Consider the following 13,216-nt stretch of genomic DNA (forward strand, 5'->3'; position numbering starts at 1 on the left):
GCCTTTTCTGTTGTGAACGTGATGAACCTTGATTCAGGTGGGCAAAATGATAGGTTCCAGGGTCACACTGCGAATTAGTGGTCCAGTCATGGTTCTAACCTCATGCTCTGGGCCTTGGGCCTTCCAGGACAGTTTTCATCGTGTCTTCTCCTTCTACATGAGGAACGGGAATAGATTTTATTCCTCTCATGATATCAGCATCTCACCTGCGTAGATAAAAATCTTTACATGTGAGGTTAAAAAAATAACAATTGCTGAGATCTTATGTAAACTACAAGTTTCTCATGGCTGCAAACTGGAAGACTTGTGGTAACGTGTTAGATGAAGTAGACTTGGCAATATTTATGTACGATCCTTTCTTTCTTCTGAACTTCAGCTCGCTCAGTTATTGGCGGAATTGAACTCGATGCCAGATTTCTTCCCGGTCCGAACCCCGAACTCAGCTTCTGTAAGTGGAACTCCTTATATGTATTGATTCCAGTACTCATGCACACAGTCGGTTGCTAGATGGCTTTCATTCCAGAAAGCAGCCAGTTGTGTGTGTCTGTGCTCTCACCTGCAGAAGAAGAAAGCAGTGAGGCGGGCCTTCTCAGAGGGACAGATCACACGGCGCACCAACCCGGCCCGGAGCGCACGGCCTCCCGAGAAGTTCGCCCTGGAGAACTTCACCGTGTCGGCCGCCAAGTTCGCAGAAGAGTTTTACAGTTTCAGAAGAAGGAAGACAACGAGCGGGGTATTTTCTGACTATAATGAACCAATGCTTCTTTGTCTAAGCCAGTGGTCCTCGCACGTGAGCGTTCGTCACAGCCCTCCGGGGCTCGCTGAGAGCGCTGAGGTTCTGACTCGGTAGGTCTGCAGCAGCTGAGAAGTTGCATTTCAGCCAAGTTCCCAGATGCTGTGGGTACTCCTGGGACCGCACTCGGAAAAGAACCCTGGGCCCAAGCTTGCGCTTGGTCTAAGCTGTAGGCCATGCAGAGGGTCCTTCCTCTAACCCGAGCAGTGGTTAGGACCCCAGCTTCATCTCCAGCGGAGGCTGTAAAGGCCTGATAACGGCTGCGGGTGCCTTCGTGGTTTTGCTTGTGGGCAAGTACAGTGATGTCTCTGGTCTTTCTGTTCAGGAATGGGGAGTTTGGAGTGCTTTCTGTCTAGAGCAAGACACTTTGGACCCTTCCTGTTTGTGGCTTTGGCTGTTCAGTGTGGGTCACTTCCCTGGCCTCACAGAGCTTGCAGCAGGTGACCATTCATTGGTCAGGGAAACCCTGAGCTTCTGGTTTATCGTTCTGTGTCACCTTGCTATCAGGGAAGCTTGGCACTCAGGATAGGAGCTCAGCAAATGACTAAAATGTATGAATGATTTCAGGGAACTAGAAGAGGGACATAGTTACCATTCATGGTCCTAGAGCTCTGAGGATTTTAAAACTTCTATAATTTTTTTTTAAATCGCCCAAACCATCTAATGCCCAGCTCTGCTTTGGCTCGTTCTGCAGGGGAGATGCCAGGGATATCGACGCCGCCGCTGTGTATCTTCTTTTCGGCCAGTGGAGGACATCACTGAAGAGGACTTGGAGAATGTGGCCATAACTGTTCGAGATAAAATCTACGATAAAGTTCTGGTAAAGTATATCTGATGAATAATTCACACGATCGTCACTTATACTGGGAGTCCCAGGCACTGGTATTTGAAATCCTGCCTTGTTTTCAACTGTATCTGGGCTTACGCACTTGTGCCGTCTCCCCAGGGCACAGAGGTGGGCTCCGAGTTGGAGCAGCTATAACTGGGAAAGGGGAGACGGCTTAGTGCAGTAATTGTAATCAGGAGACGGGTCTCTCTGGGGGATGCATATTATCTGTGGGGGAGGCAGGGCTGTAGTCTGGAAAAGCACAGTTGTCATTGTTATATTTTAAATAGTTTTTATGTTTTAAACGTTGAAAAAAATAATACGCTTTTATAACCAACCGAAATATATTTCCAATATATTATTAACACATATTGAAAATGTATGTATGATATATATTTTATATAACCGATAGAAACTAAAGTTTGATAGAATATCTTTGGTAGGTAGGAAATGTGTTAAATTTTTTTAAAATGGTAATGTAGAGGATGTCTTTGTGTTGTTCTGCATCCTTTTTAGATAACGGGACAGTGTCTTAAATACCGTTAAAAGGTTTTCAATTTAATTGCCGGTGTTTTCAAACCAGGAGATTTCATCCTGAACATAACCGGATTGCTGGGAACTGGGTGGGAGCCGTGTGATGCTGCCCGGGGCTCACCATCTCTGTCACCTGTCACCCCTGTGGGCTCTGCTCTCTCCCGTCATTTCTGTCCAGCTGATCACTTCATTTCTTCCAGGCTCCCTGCTCAGTCTCCTCTGCCCTAAGAGGCTTCTCTGGCCCCAGAACTAAAAGTGCTTACGGCTACTGGAGAGTGCCAGTGTTTGTACCCGAGAAACAGCACTGCTCGATGCTCGGGGAGAGGCAGGGCTGCTTCGTGCACTTGGGATGTCCGTGTGGCCTCCTGGGCCCCGCCCTCTAAATCCCATGTTCACCACTCACCGCCTTCCGCCTCAGGGTAACACTTGCCACCAGTGTCGGCAGAAGACCATTGACACCAAGACGGTGTGTCGGAACCAGAGCTGCGGCGGGGTGCGAGGACAGTTTTGTGGGCCTTGCCTGCGGAATCGCTACGGGGAGGACGTGAGATCGGCGCTGCTGGACCCGGTAGGCACAGTGCTCGCCTCGGCCTGAGTTGTATCGGTGAGGGGAGCGAGCTGAGGACGGGGCTCCTGGGCCCTCTATCGGGTCCCTGTAGCTGCAGAGCTCTGCGTTTTGTAGACCCCCCCCTCACCACCCTCCTTTCATTCTGCCTCTTGAGACTGGCAGCAATGAAAAGTAGAGTTTGCTGCCCTACAGATAGGACCGGACAAGAGAGTGCGTCGTGCTTTCCAGGGTCAGAGGCAAGCTTTCTTAGAGTTAGGATTTGTACAGGCGAGCCTGTGTCCCTTTCCTCCAGCAGCGTCCTTTACCTTGGATTTGCCGGGGCCAGGCCCAGGGGCTGGGTATACCGCGGTGTCGGGTGCTTTCTGTGCGCACCTGCACTGCTCTGAGATTTCATGTCTGTTAGTGCAGTTTATTTCAGTTGTTATTCTTTTAGCCTCCCAACCCCTTGGTTCTCTCTGTAAAATGAGATAATACATAGTATGATGGTTAGTGTGTATGCCCTTGAACCTGGGCAGTCCGGCTCCAGCGTCTGTGCTCTTAACCACTGCAAGACCTCTTATGCAGCAGTCATGGGGGTTAAATAGACTGTCCCTAGTTTGCAAGTGAATGTAAACTGCTACTCAGGTTGAGTGATTTGAGAAACCCTATGCTCTCAGAAGCAGGGCCGACTTCCTGGGCGTGTGACCTGTGAAGTTGTAAGGGGCCCTGCACTTGCTCTGATACCTGAAATTCTCCACAAAATTTTTTGAACATATGTCTACTAATTATGCACCTGGTCCTGTTTAAAACCAACACGTGTCAGTGTTTCTGCATGCGTGATCTGGGGTGATCAACCTTTCTGGACCTTTTTGAAACATGCGAGAGGAAGGAGACATTAGTACATGTCACAGGGTGAAGGATTATCTGAAGAGTCTCACGTGATTAAAGATTGGTGGCGAGGCTGAGTGATCCAGGCTCAATCAGAAGCTCATCTTGCGGGAGCCTGTTGATAACGGGGGCATTTCTGCTGCCATTGCTTCCCTAGGGCTGGATGTGTCCTCCCTGCCGGGGCATCTGCAATTGCAGTTACTGTCGGAAGCGCGATGGTCGCTGTGCCACAGGCATCCTCATTCATCTGGCCAAGTTTTACGGTTATAATAACGTTAAGGAATATCTGGAGAGGTAAGCCTCACAAATCAAAAACAGAGGTTGTAATTCCCGGGTGCAGCAGGGGAGACCCTCTAGGCAGGTACTGGGTTGCCTTGTTTCAGTCTGATTCTTAGAAACCACCTCGAGTGCCAGTCATCCTGTATCTGTTTGCATTAGGCAAGCTCGGGACTGGTATTTTCCCTATCAGGAAGTTCCCCCTTTGCTACAGTTTCCCCGATTGCCTCGAACAGTAAAGAAAGAGTCTACAAGGCAGGCTGAGGGAAAGCTGCGAAGGCCCGAGGCAGCGCTCAAGAGAGGGGAGGCTTGGGCCGTGTGCACTCGGACGAGGAGGCTGCATGTAGAGACGCGGGAGTCAGGCGAGTCCCCCCCGGGGGCCGGCCTGCACCGCTGTGCGTGCGTGAGGGCTCGGGCCTGAGCTGGTGACAGGAGAGCCGGTTCGGGCTTGGTACTCCAGGGGATGGTTGGGCCTCTAACCTAGGATGCCGCTGTGCTTTTGCCTCCGTCCCACTAATGCTTCCCATTTTTTTCTCAGCTTACAAAAGCAGCTGGTAAAAGACAATTAAGAGAAGAGCCAGCCAGCTCACCGTGGAGGACCCGCAACAAGACATGCCATTTGTGCCTAAGGTTTCTTATGGTTGTGTTTGTATACAGGAATTCTTTGTACATCTCAATACTATTATTTTTTAAAGAAAGATTGTTTATATACTTCAAAAGATTTCTCAGGAAGACGAGAGAGGAATCGATATACCTGTATACGCAGGCCTGTTTATAGGTTGAATTGTTAAAAGCATCTGCAGCTGATTAAAAAAAAATAATCATAGTTTAAATGGGGTAGAGTTACCCCAGAGGAAACATTGTGTAAGCAGCTCTTGCCTTTGCTGCCTTGATCTTCTTTTACCTCCCAAACCAGTCCCTGGAGGCCAGCTTGTGACAGGGGTTACATCCCCTTTAAGCTTACCTTCTCACAAGTGACCGCAGTTCAAACCACATAGTTTAAAGCTGCTCTGGGTCACTGGAAATTTACCTTGAAAATGTTCCCCTAAATTACAAGGTGCAATTACCTGTAGATCTTGAGTTTTATTATTTTTGTTAACACTTGAACAAAAAAGTGGCCTGTCAGTCACATTCGGGACACTGGAGGGCTGCTGGCCAGCAGGAGCGGCTGCCTGGGGCCGGTGGCTTCTATCTTTTAAAAGAATATAAAGGCTAATACTTTTTAGAGGAGATTTTGTTTCTGTACAAGAACTAGGCTCCCACATGTATGGACCGGGAGACTTGCAACCATATTGTTTTTGAGGTTCAATGGAACTTTGATGAAAATGTGATCTATACTGTACTCTTTTGTGTTGCAGGAAGGGGGAGGCCAGGGTACTGGGGAGAGCTAAAAATGAACAGATTTTCAGCAGGGTTCCCATCTTTTTTTCTACGTTTGCTTCTTTTTGTCCCCCTTCTCTACTTTTCAGAGATGGTGTTTGTTTGTTTAAAAACAAACAACGAATGCACCTTTTAAGTAAGTTACTTACTTAAAAGGTACAGGAGCTGGACTCTGTTTGTTTGTTTTATGCCTCTCGGTAGAATAAACGACCGTGCGGGAACAAGGACATCTCCGCGGTGCGCCGGCGAGAGGAGTAGAAGCCCCTCTGCAAGGGCCGTGTTACGCCTCCAGCAGGAGGGCCACGCCTGCCAGGACCCATTTGGCCGCCTTTTCTTTGCTCTTCAACCTGAAGGTCCAGACCCAGTTGGGGCCCCTCGTTTTGGTTTTGTACACAGGGCACTCGTAGGTGTGTTTGGTTTCCTGTCTGTCCGCGGGTATGGCTTTTACAAAGATGACTGGCATTGCAGACCTTAACTCCTTGAGGTGGGCGTCCACGATGGCTCCTGATTGGCTGTCCCATCTGGCACCTACAGCATAAACCCAAGGGTTACAACCGTGCTTTATGTTGGTACTGAGCCTCTGTTTGTTGTAGGCAATAAACGTTCCGGTTTTGTCACTTCACTCCTCGTCAGTGGCTTCCTTAGCGAGCTGGCCCATGACTGAGATGGGAGGGAGATGAAGGTACTTGCTGCCCAGGGGCCACGCATACACTGTAAGCAGAGACTCTTGCTCCTGTGCTAATGCCTGAACTCTCCTTAATTTGAATCTAAAAGGTGTAAAACTTACATGAAAACAAACAGATTCCGTGAGAGAGAATCCAGATGCAGTAAAGCAAACCAGTTTGTCCTTCCTTTAAAAAAGTGAATCTGCGTGCTTATGGACAGTATAAGACGTGTCCAATTCACCACATTCCCGCCCCACTGCACCTTTTTTTCTTCGTCTAAGTTCAGGTCACTTGTTTATACCACCTACCCCGCCTTTAAAGCACGTGCCACAAGTGCTAAAAAGGAGAATCTTGGCAGAGACTTGGAAAGCATTTCTCCAAGTGCCCTTTAAGGTAAGAGGAAGTGTTCTACAAGATAAGATAAATGCATGGGTGAATAAATTTGGAAAATACTGCATATTCTACCCCTTCGCCCAGAGGTTCACAATATGCATTGGCATCTTACAGGCTTAGAGAAATCTGGTATTTTACTGCAAGAGTGAAGTTAACAGTTTTTTTAAAAGGAGAAGAAAGATTTTTACACTGATGAAAAAGCAAAGTAAATTCAGTGTATAGGTCTTTAAGAGATAGCCATGGCCTTAGAATTTGGCTGACATTGGACACACACCCTATCTCAGCATTTAAATTGTTTGAAAGCCGGAAACGAGGTAAATAACCACCAGTGTGAGTGAGTGCTGAGAAATGGAATAAGCAAAGGACAAATACCAACCTGAAGCTGAGTGAGAAAGGTTCTAACTGCGATAACCCTACACGCACTCTGGGACATCGTACCTTCCATGAGGAGCCCGTGGAGGTATGCGCCTTCCCTGGGGGGGTGCCCATAATCCTCCTTCGTTTTTTTGGTGACGTCAACAGTCAAGCACATTTTATCCAGTGGCCACTCGTGTTTTCGAGCCGTGGTCTGCATGATTGCTTTGGGAGGAGGACAGACAGACAGGACTGGAGTAGGATAAAGCCATAGACAGGAGGGTCCCGGGAGCCACCCGTAGAAGCTGAGCATCTCCCTCAGTGAGGCGTGCTTTGGTCCCACAGGGTGTTCTTGGCCATTTCCGCGTGGCTGCACTAGAGCAGGGGTGGGAAACGAAGGCCTGCAGGACCACCTCCCTGCTTTGGTGGATGGAGTTTTACTGGGACAGCTATACCCATTTGGCTTATGCGCTGCTGTGCCAGAGTGGAACCGATGTGAGAGACCGGCAGCCCGTGACGGAAAACGTTCACGGGGTGAATGAACCCCATCCCACCTCTCTTGGCTGCTCCTGTCCTGCCTGGCATTTTGTTTCCTCTGTAGTGGGCAGGGCTGGGGTGAAGCGAGGCTGGGGTGCTGCTGGGGGCGTGACTCTTTGTCAGCATCAGGGGCCGCCCTGCCCCAGCCCTTACCAGTTAAGAAGGACTGAGGGTTGAAGAAGCCAGAAAGCCACACCACAGCCGGAAGGGCGAGATCTTGTGTCCAGGTATCCAGTTCCCGACATCGCGAGAGCAGGTCGTTAAACCTGGTGAGTGGAAGGTAAGAAGAAACAGACTTGCTTTTCGGTAATAAAGGTTTTCAGTAAGACTAGTAGAGCCCGTGGCGGGGGCGACAGGGGTGAAGGGTGGTGGCAGAGAGGTCCGCAACTGATAACCAGTGAAATCGTTACCTGATGATTTGCAGAACACTGTCCCTTTAAAGGGCTAGATTATATGTCCCATTGAGACTGGGGACAAGACACACTGGGAAATGTGACCAAAAAATTCACCTCCGTTTATTCAACCACTATTTTATTTAGATCTTCCCAGTGATACGTGGTGACACTACGCAGGTGATGTGTGTGTGATCGGGGCTGACAAACGCCAACGTGGAGGTGCACAGGGACAGACGGGAAAGAGCACCCTGGTGTGTCTAAGGATGGCGAGGGGAAGGCTGCAATGACTGTTACAAGACCGGAGTTGCCAGGAAAGGCAGGGGCAGTAAAACGTGGCGTTAGCCTTCCCACGTGCAGTAATTACCTGAAAGCGGGAAAGGAAAGGCTATTAAGGGAACCAACCATCTTGCATCCATCCAGAGCCTGTGGTGTGAGAAAGTGCTCTTTTACACAGGTTCTCTCATCCCGTGGGCACGGCAATTAGGCCAGGCAGGAAGTATCTAAAATTTACCTGTGAGGAAGCCAGCTCACAGAAGCTAAGGAAAAATGAACTTTCATAAAATGAGGAGATACTGAAATGTAGGTTGAAGGGCTGCTAAAATCAGTAGAGAAGAGCCCAGGGAAAAAGGCAGCAAAGCAGTTCTCCAGGGTGAGGGCCACACCAGGTAGCACTGACACCTCCTGGGACCCTGTTTCATTCGGAGTTGCCAAGGAAGCAGGGTTGAGTGAGAAATCATCCCGACAGACCACCACTTGGAGGAAACGTCTGTCTGAGATTGGGCCATGAAGGAGGAAAGGCTTTTAAACATTCACATTTAAACTTGGGTCACAAGGAAAATTCCTGCCAGGTTAGAACATGGTCCTGGGCCTTGCCCCATATATTAAATTCTTTCAAATAGCTGGTTTTAGGGAAAACATACTTGATGATAGATCCCACAAAGAAGAACGGCAAAGAACAGGAAAAGCAAGGATAGAAAGAAGACTTTTTACCTCAAAATGTTGTCACAAGAGGATAAACATTGCAGCAACAAGTTTTTCTAAAAATGAGTGATTGTATAACAAGATTATGCATTAAATAGATATGGTAAGAAAAAGTGAGTGAGGAAATTAAGTTGGAAAAATCTCAGAAAAGACAATTATAGAAATGAAAGCACAAAGTAAGCAGCGTAAGGCAGAATAGTAAATAAAAGCAAAATGAAATGGAAATAACGAGTTAAAGAGTTGGAGTAGAAATAGGACGAATGCTGAATGAAACAACACACATTTAGTAATACAGTTCTAGAAAACGTCAGTTTTCCTAAGTTACAAATTTGAATCATTATAATCAGGGACATATGTTGCAAGAAAATATGACACATAATAATCAACACTAAGATATATCTTAATGTAGACTGGAGACAGAGAATCCCCTGGACAGCCAGGAAAAAACACAAAGTCTTTATATAAAGGGGAAAAAAAATTATGTTAGCTTCAGACACCTCCACAGCAGCATTTAATCAGAGAATAGAACGATGCCTACAAAGTCCTCTGACAACGAATGGGCTAAATTACTTTTATAACCAGCCAAACTGTTATTTGAGTAGGAAGACAACTGATTATGTGGCCTGAAAAGCCACCCGCAAATCCAATAAACAGGAAGGTAGAGAACCCAAAAGATAAAAATAAGAGGAATCTGCAATCAAGACTTAATACACATGTTTAAACTTGAGAAAGAAAAAGGGTGGCAGTCATAAAAACAAAATTACAAAACTAGGTCAGGTACTTTCCCCTCCCCTCAAAATAAGCAACATGAAACCAAAAATTGATTTTGGACAGTGACATTTTTAAAATTCAGGGGAGAAACAGTAGACAAGAGAACAGGAGACACTTGAAGATACAATGAAGATCAGCCAGAACTGACAAACTCAACCAGAACACACAGAGGGACACACAGATGGAACATAATGAGAGTTCAGGCAGATGAAGAGAATGGGAAGGGCAATATTTGGAGAAAGAAGGGCTAAGAATTTTACAGGGTGGAAACAACTGTGGCCTCCCATTTGTAACAGCACACAGTACCAAGTAAGATGCATTTTTAAAAGAAAGACCACACCTAAATACAGCAGTAAAAATTACAGAGCATTGATTACAGAATATTAATACATTAAGGGTCAAGAGAAAAAATCTTAAAAACCTCCCAGAGACAGTAACTTAGTTGCGAAGGAATGACAAGTATTTATGAACAAGACTCACCAGCCGCAATAAACGCCAGAAGACGATGCAGTTATAACACTGAAGTTCTGAGAGAAAATAATCATATCTAGAATTCTACATACAGGTAAACCATTAATCAAGAGTGAGAGGGCAGTAAAGAGAATTCAGACACAATACCATCTACTCCCCACCACGTACACTGAAAGCCTGCTGTGTACTTCCTCCTTTAGGGCAATGAAGAGGGGATCCAGGACGGAGGAGCCCCGGGTGAGGTGCGCAAAGCATCCACGCTGCTGCTGGTTGCTGTTTCGGTGATGAAGGATGGCATTTTTGCCTTCTATAACTGAAGGTTCCAGAGAAAATCTGACTCAAGTCATGCTTGATTCAGCAGCTCAGAGAACCTCAAGCCCAGTTTTTTCCTTTCCTCTTTGCCTTTTTCAGTGCTGACTACATGGCCCCAATGTGGCCTGAACTTTACTTCCGGAATTTATGCCAACTGGAAAGGGGCTCACTTTTATTTTAGGATTAAAAGTAAATAGGACCCTGTGCCAAAGGTGTAAAAGATGAGAAAGAAAAGAAAGATACAACAGAAATACATAAGTTTTGCAAACATCTCTCAGGGAACATCGCTTTGGTGGCTATAATGCAGCAGGGCAATTCTTACCATATCTATGGCTGATGGCATGGTCTCTGGATATGCTGTTTGTGGTGAGAAAAAAACGTAGGTGGCTGGGCTTTAAAATAAGTCATCTGACATGATTTTTGAAAGTGCATAGTAGCTGAACTATGACAACTCTGTACAGGTGACACAGGTAAAATAAATTATAATGTTGTATACTTTTAACATTATTTTTCTGAATGATCTATATTCCATACCACAACAGTTTTATAACTGCATTTTCTCAAACATATGTCAAATTCACCACAGGCCATCTTTGCAAATGACCTTGACAAAAGCATCCTAAAAACATTCCCAAGGGACAGTGTCAACAGCAAAAATAAGTCTTGAAAGGTCTTTTTTTCTTGAAATTATAGACTCTCATGACAAAAGTTTAAATGGTTTTACTTCTACTTGTCATGTATACAAATTACTTATCTATAAATCACTTATATAGAAGAATTAATACTTGGATTGTCTTGGGAGAAACATGAAATCTGTCTCAGTCATCTGTCAAGTGGAGATATTAATACCAGTTCTACCCAAATCATTTGGGTTAGGAGAGCTTATTTGGAAAAGTACAGAAAAGAAAAAAAAAAAAGTGAAGAAATCTATATATGTTATTAAGCAAAAATAATCGCCGACTGTAAACAAAACAAAAATACTGTGGTTTAAAATAAAGTTGAACTACAGTTCCAGATCAGGAGGAGCTTAAAATGTCTAAAGGAAAAAAGTATTGACTTTGTGTTGTGTTAGAAACACCAAAAGTGTTTATGTTACAACATCAAGAGTCTTCCTAAAATAATAGGAACTGTACAGGGATAAACATGGGATAAAGAAAACTTAAACCAACAGAAGTCAGAAAAGTTTGGAAAAGAAGAAGCTAAGAAAAATATAGAATTTAGGAAGCACAAAATAAGATGGTGGAGATAAGTCTGAAGTTATTGCTATAAAATTTAAGTGTAAATATAAATCCTTTTTTTGATTGGAAATATAAAATCTGATTTTAGATATTCATAGCATTAACAGAAATCCAGTGAGAGGCTTTGCTCACTCTTCCCTGCTGCAATGCTTTGCTGCCATCTGTGGCATTTCCACAGGGCACCTTCCGCTGGGTTTGCACACCCACCCTGCCCCCCCCCAGCAAACCCTTGAGTGCCTGGCGGTGGGTGGGGGGCAGTTCCAACGTGCAGTCACTTGGAATTCTAATGGGACCTTCCAGTTTAAGAATCAGAGTAGCATTCTGGTGCATGGAAGAAAAATATAGGAAAGTGAGAAGAAAGAATGTCCATGTGGAAAAGCCAAGAATAGAGCCAGCCTTGTGAAACTTCCGGTGCTGACTACCAAGGCCAAGTTGTGGTTGGAGACAACACTGGCTTTCAGGGAGCTGTGCATTTCTGTCCCTGGCTTTGTGGCACGTCACTGCGGTCACACCCCCAAGTTGAAGGCAGTCTGATTTACTGCATACCATTTTAGGAGTTCGCTGTGAAATGGCATTAGTAATCACTGGCTTCGCAAATAAGGGTATATAACATGATGCGAGGGTAAACTTAAGGGTGCCTCCCGTGGCCATTTAAATCCGATCCACTCAAGGAGGGAATTCTGTTCTCCACATTTTTCAGATGAAAAACTGAAACAGAGAGGTCAGGTATTTTGTCCAAGATCAGATAGCTATTCAGTGAGAAACAGAATTCGAATCTTGCTCTGAGCCTGACTTTTAATTGATTTTTGCCTTTAACTCAAGTGAAACTGGTGGTGGTTTGCACAGTTATGGCTGAATACAATCACAAAGTACATTTCGCATGGTCCCTATGAGGCATAATTCCGAACACCAAACCAGCAGTGAGGCTGGCGATGGCCGGCAGGAGCAGGCGTGGGGTGCTTACCACTGGGCCAGGCCGTAAGTAGACGGGTACGCCAGTGTGCTCCAGCTCTCTGGTACTGCGTCGTGACTCAGCGCAGACTGCTGGGCTTCCATATCAGGACACAGCATCAGCTCCCCCTTGCAGGGAGAAAAAAGGCCACATAGTATCTTTGAATGTGATGAAGGCTGCTCTAGTCTCACTTTTAAACTTACCTTCAATCCAAGGTCTAAGTGTTGAAGTGACACCCGGATTTCCCGAAGGAGAATATTCATCCTCTCACATTCTTGGAAGCAAACAAGGACATAGGGGCTTCTATTTGGGTTTTTTTGCATTATCTCTGCCATGTTGAACTCTTCTGGAAGTTTCTCCAAAATGTCATCCAAGACATTCTTAACCTTAAATCATTAACAAACACAAAGATTTAGCTCCTTTCTATTTCATTTTTCGTCACAGTGACTATATAGCCTCTTTTTTTTTTTTTTTTTAAGTCTAAGACTATATCATACAACTCCCAAAGATGCTTGCTAATGAGTTTAAAAGATGCCTACTAACTCCCAGGAGGGGGGGCAGAGTGGCACCGCCAACTCCCTTAATCGGTGCAGCCCCTCCCCTCCTTGACATCCCACAGTCTAGTCAGGGAGGTGCTACTATTTGTTTGTAGTTTATTTACTGTTAGCATTTAGGGAACATAAGAACTCTCTCTCATCGACTACATTTCATTTGTTTGTAAAGACATGATCAGAGGATGGAGAACCCCAATATTTGGGTCATCCATTTTGCAACCTATTTTAGAAAAGTTATTTGAAAAGTCACATGAACCAAAGACACCCTTTACACTTGAGTTAATTCTGGTGACTCTGCGATGCTGCCCTTGCAACTGACACATCCTAAAATTTGAGGGGCAATTTGGAT

The 13,216-nt window shown here is 45.5% G+C and overlaps 2 protein-coding genes across 6 annotated transcripts in view; one reads left to right on the forward strand and one right to left on the reverse strand.

Moving 5' to 3' along the window:
• Positions 1-5,348, forward strand: part of CDCA7L (cell division cycle associated 7 like) — a 221,348-nt gene extending 216,000 nt beyond the window's left edge. For all 5 annotated transcript variants that reach the window (XM_082472715.1, XM_082472714.1, XM_082472712.1 and 2 more), the window contains 6 exons: positions 377-448; positions 563-733; positions 1,488-1,613; positions 2,572-2,721; positions 3,746-3,882; positions 4,403-5,348. In XM_082472715.1, the coding sequence (XP_082328841.1) occupies positions 377-448; positions 563-733; positions 1,488-1,613; positions 2,572-2,721; positions 3,746-3,882; positions 4,403-4,433 (687 nt within the window). In that variant the 3' untranslated portion in view covers positions 4,434-5,348. The remainder of the gene's footprint in view (positions 1-376; positions 449-562; positions 734-1,487; positions 1,614-2,571; positions 2,722-3,745; positions 3,883-4,402) is intronic.
• DNAH11 (dynein axonemal heavy chain 11) overlaps positions 4,547-13,216 on the reverse strand; it is a 312,569-nt gene continuing 303,899 nt past the window's right edge. The window contains exons 78-81 of the mRNA XM_082472819.1: positions 12,326-12,699; positions 7,347-7,459; positions 6,741-6,881; positions 4,547-5,772 (exon numbers count right to left, since the gene is read on the reverse strand). Of these exons, the coding sequence (XP_082328945.1) occupies positions 5,525-5,772; positions 6,741-6,881; positions 7,347-7,459; positions 12,326-12,699 (876 nt within the window). The 3' untranslated portion in view covers positions 4,547-5,524. The remainder of the gene's footprint in view (positions 5,773-6,740; positions 6,882-7,346; positions 7,460-12,325; positions 12,700-13,216) is intronic.

The sequence above is a fragment of the Balaenoptera physalus genome (assembly GCF_965194825.1).
Source record: "Balaenoptera physalus genome assembly, chromosome: 8".
Lineage (NCBI taxonomy): Eukaryota > Metazoa > Chordata > Mammalia > Artiodactyla > Balaenopteridae > Balaenoptera > Balaenoptera physalus.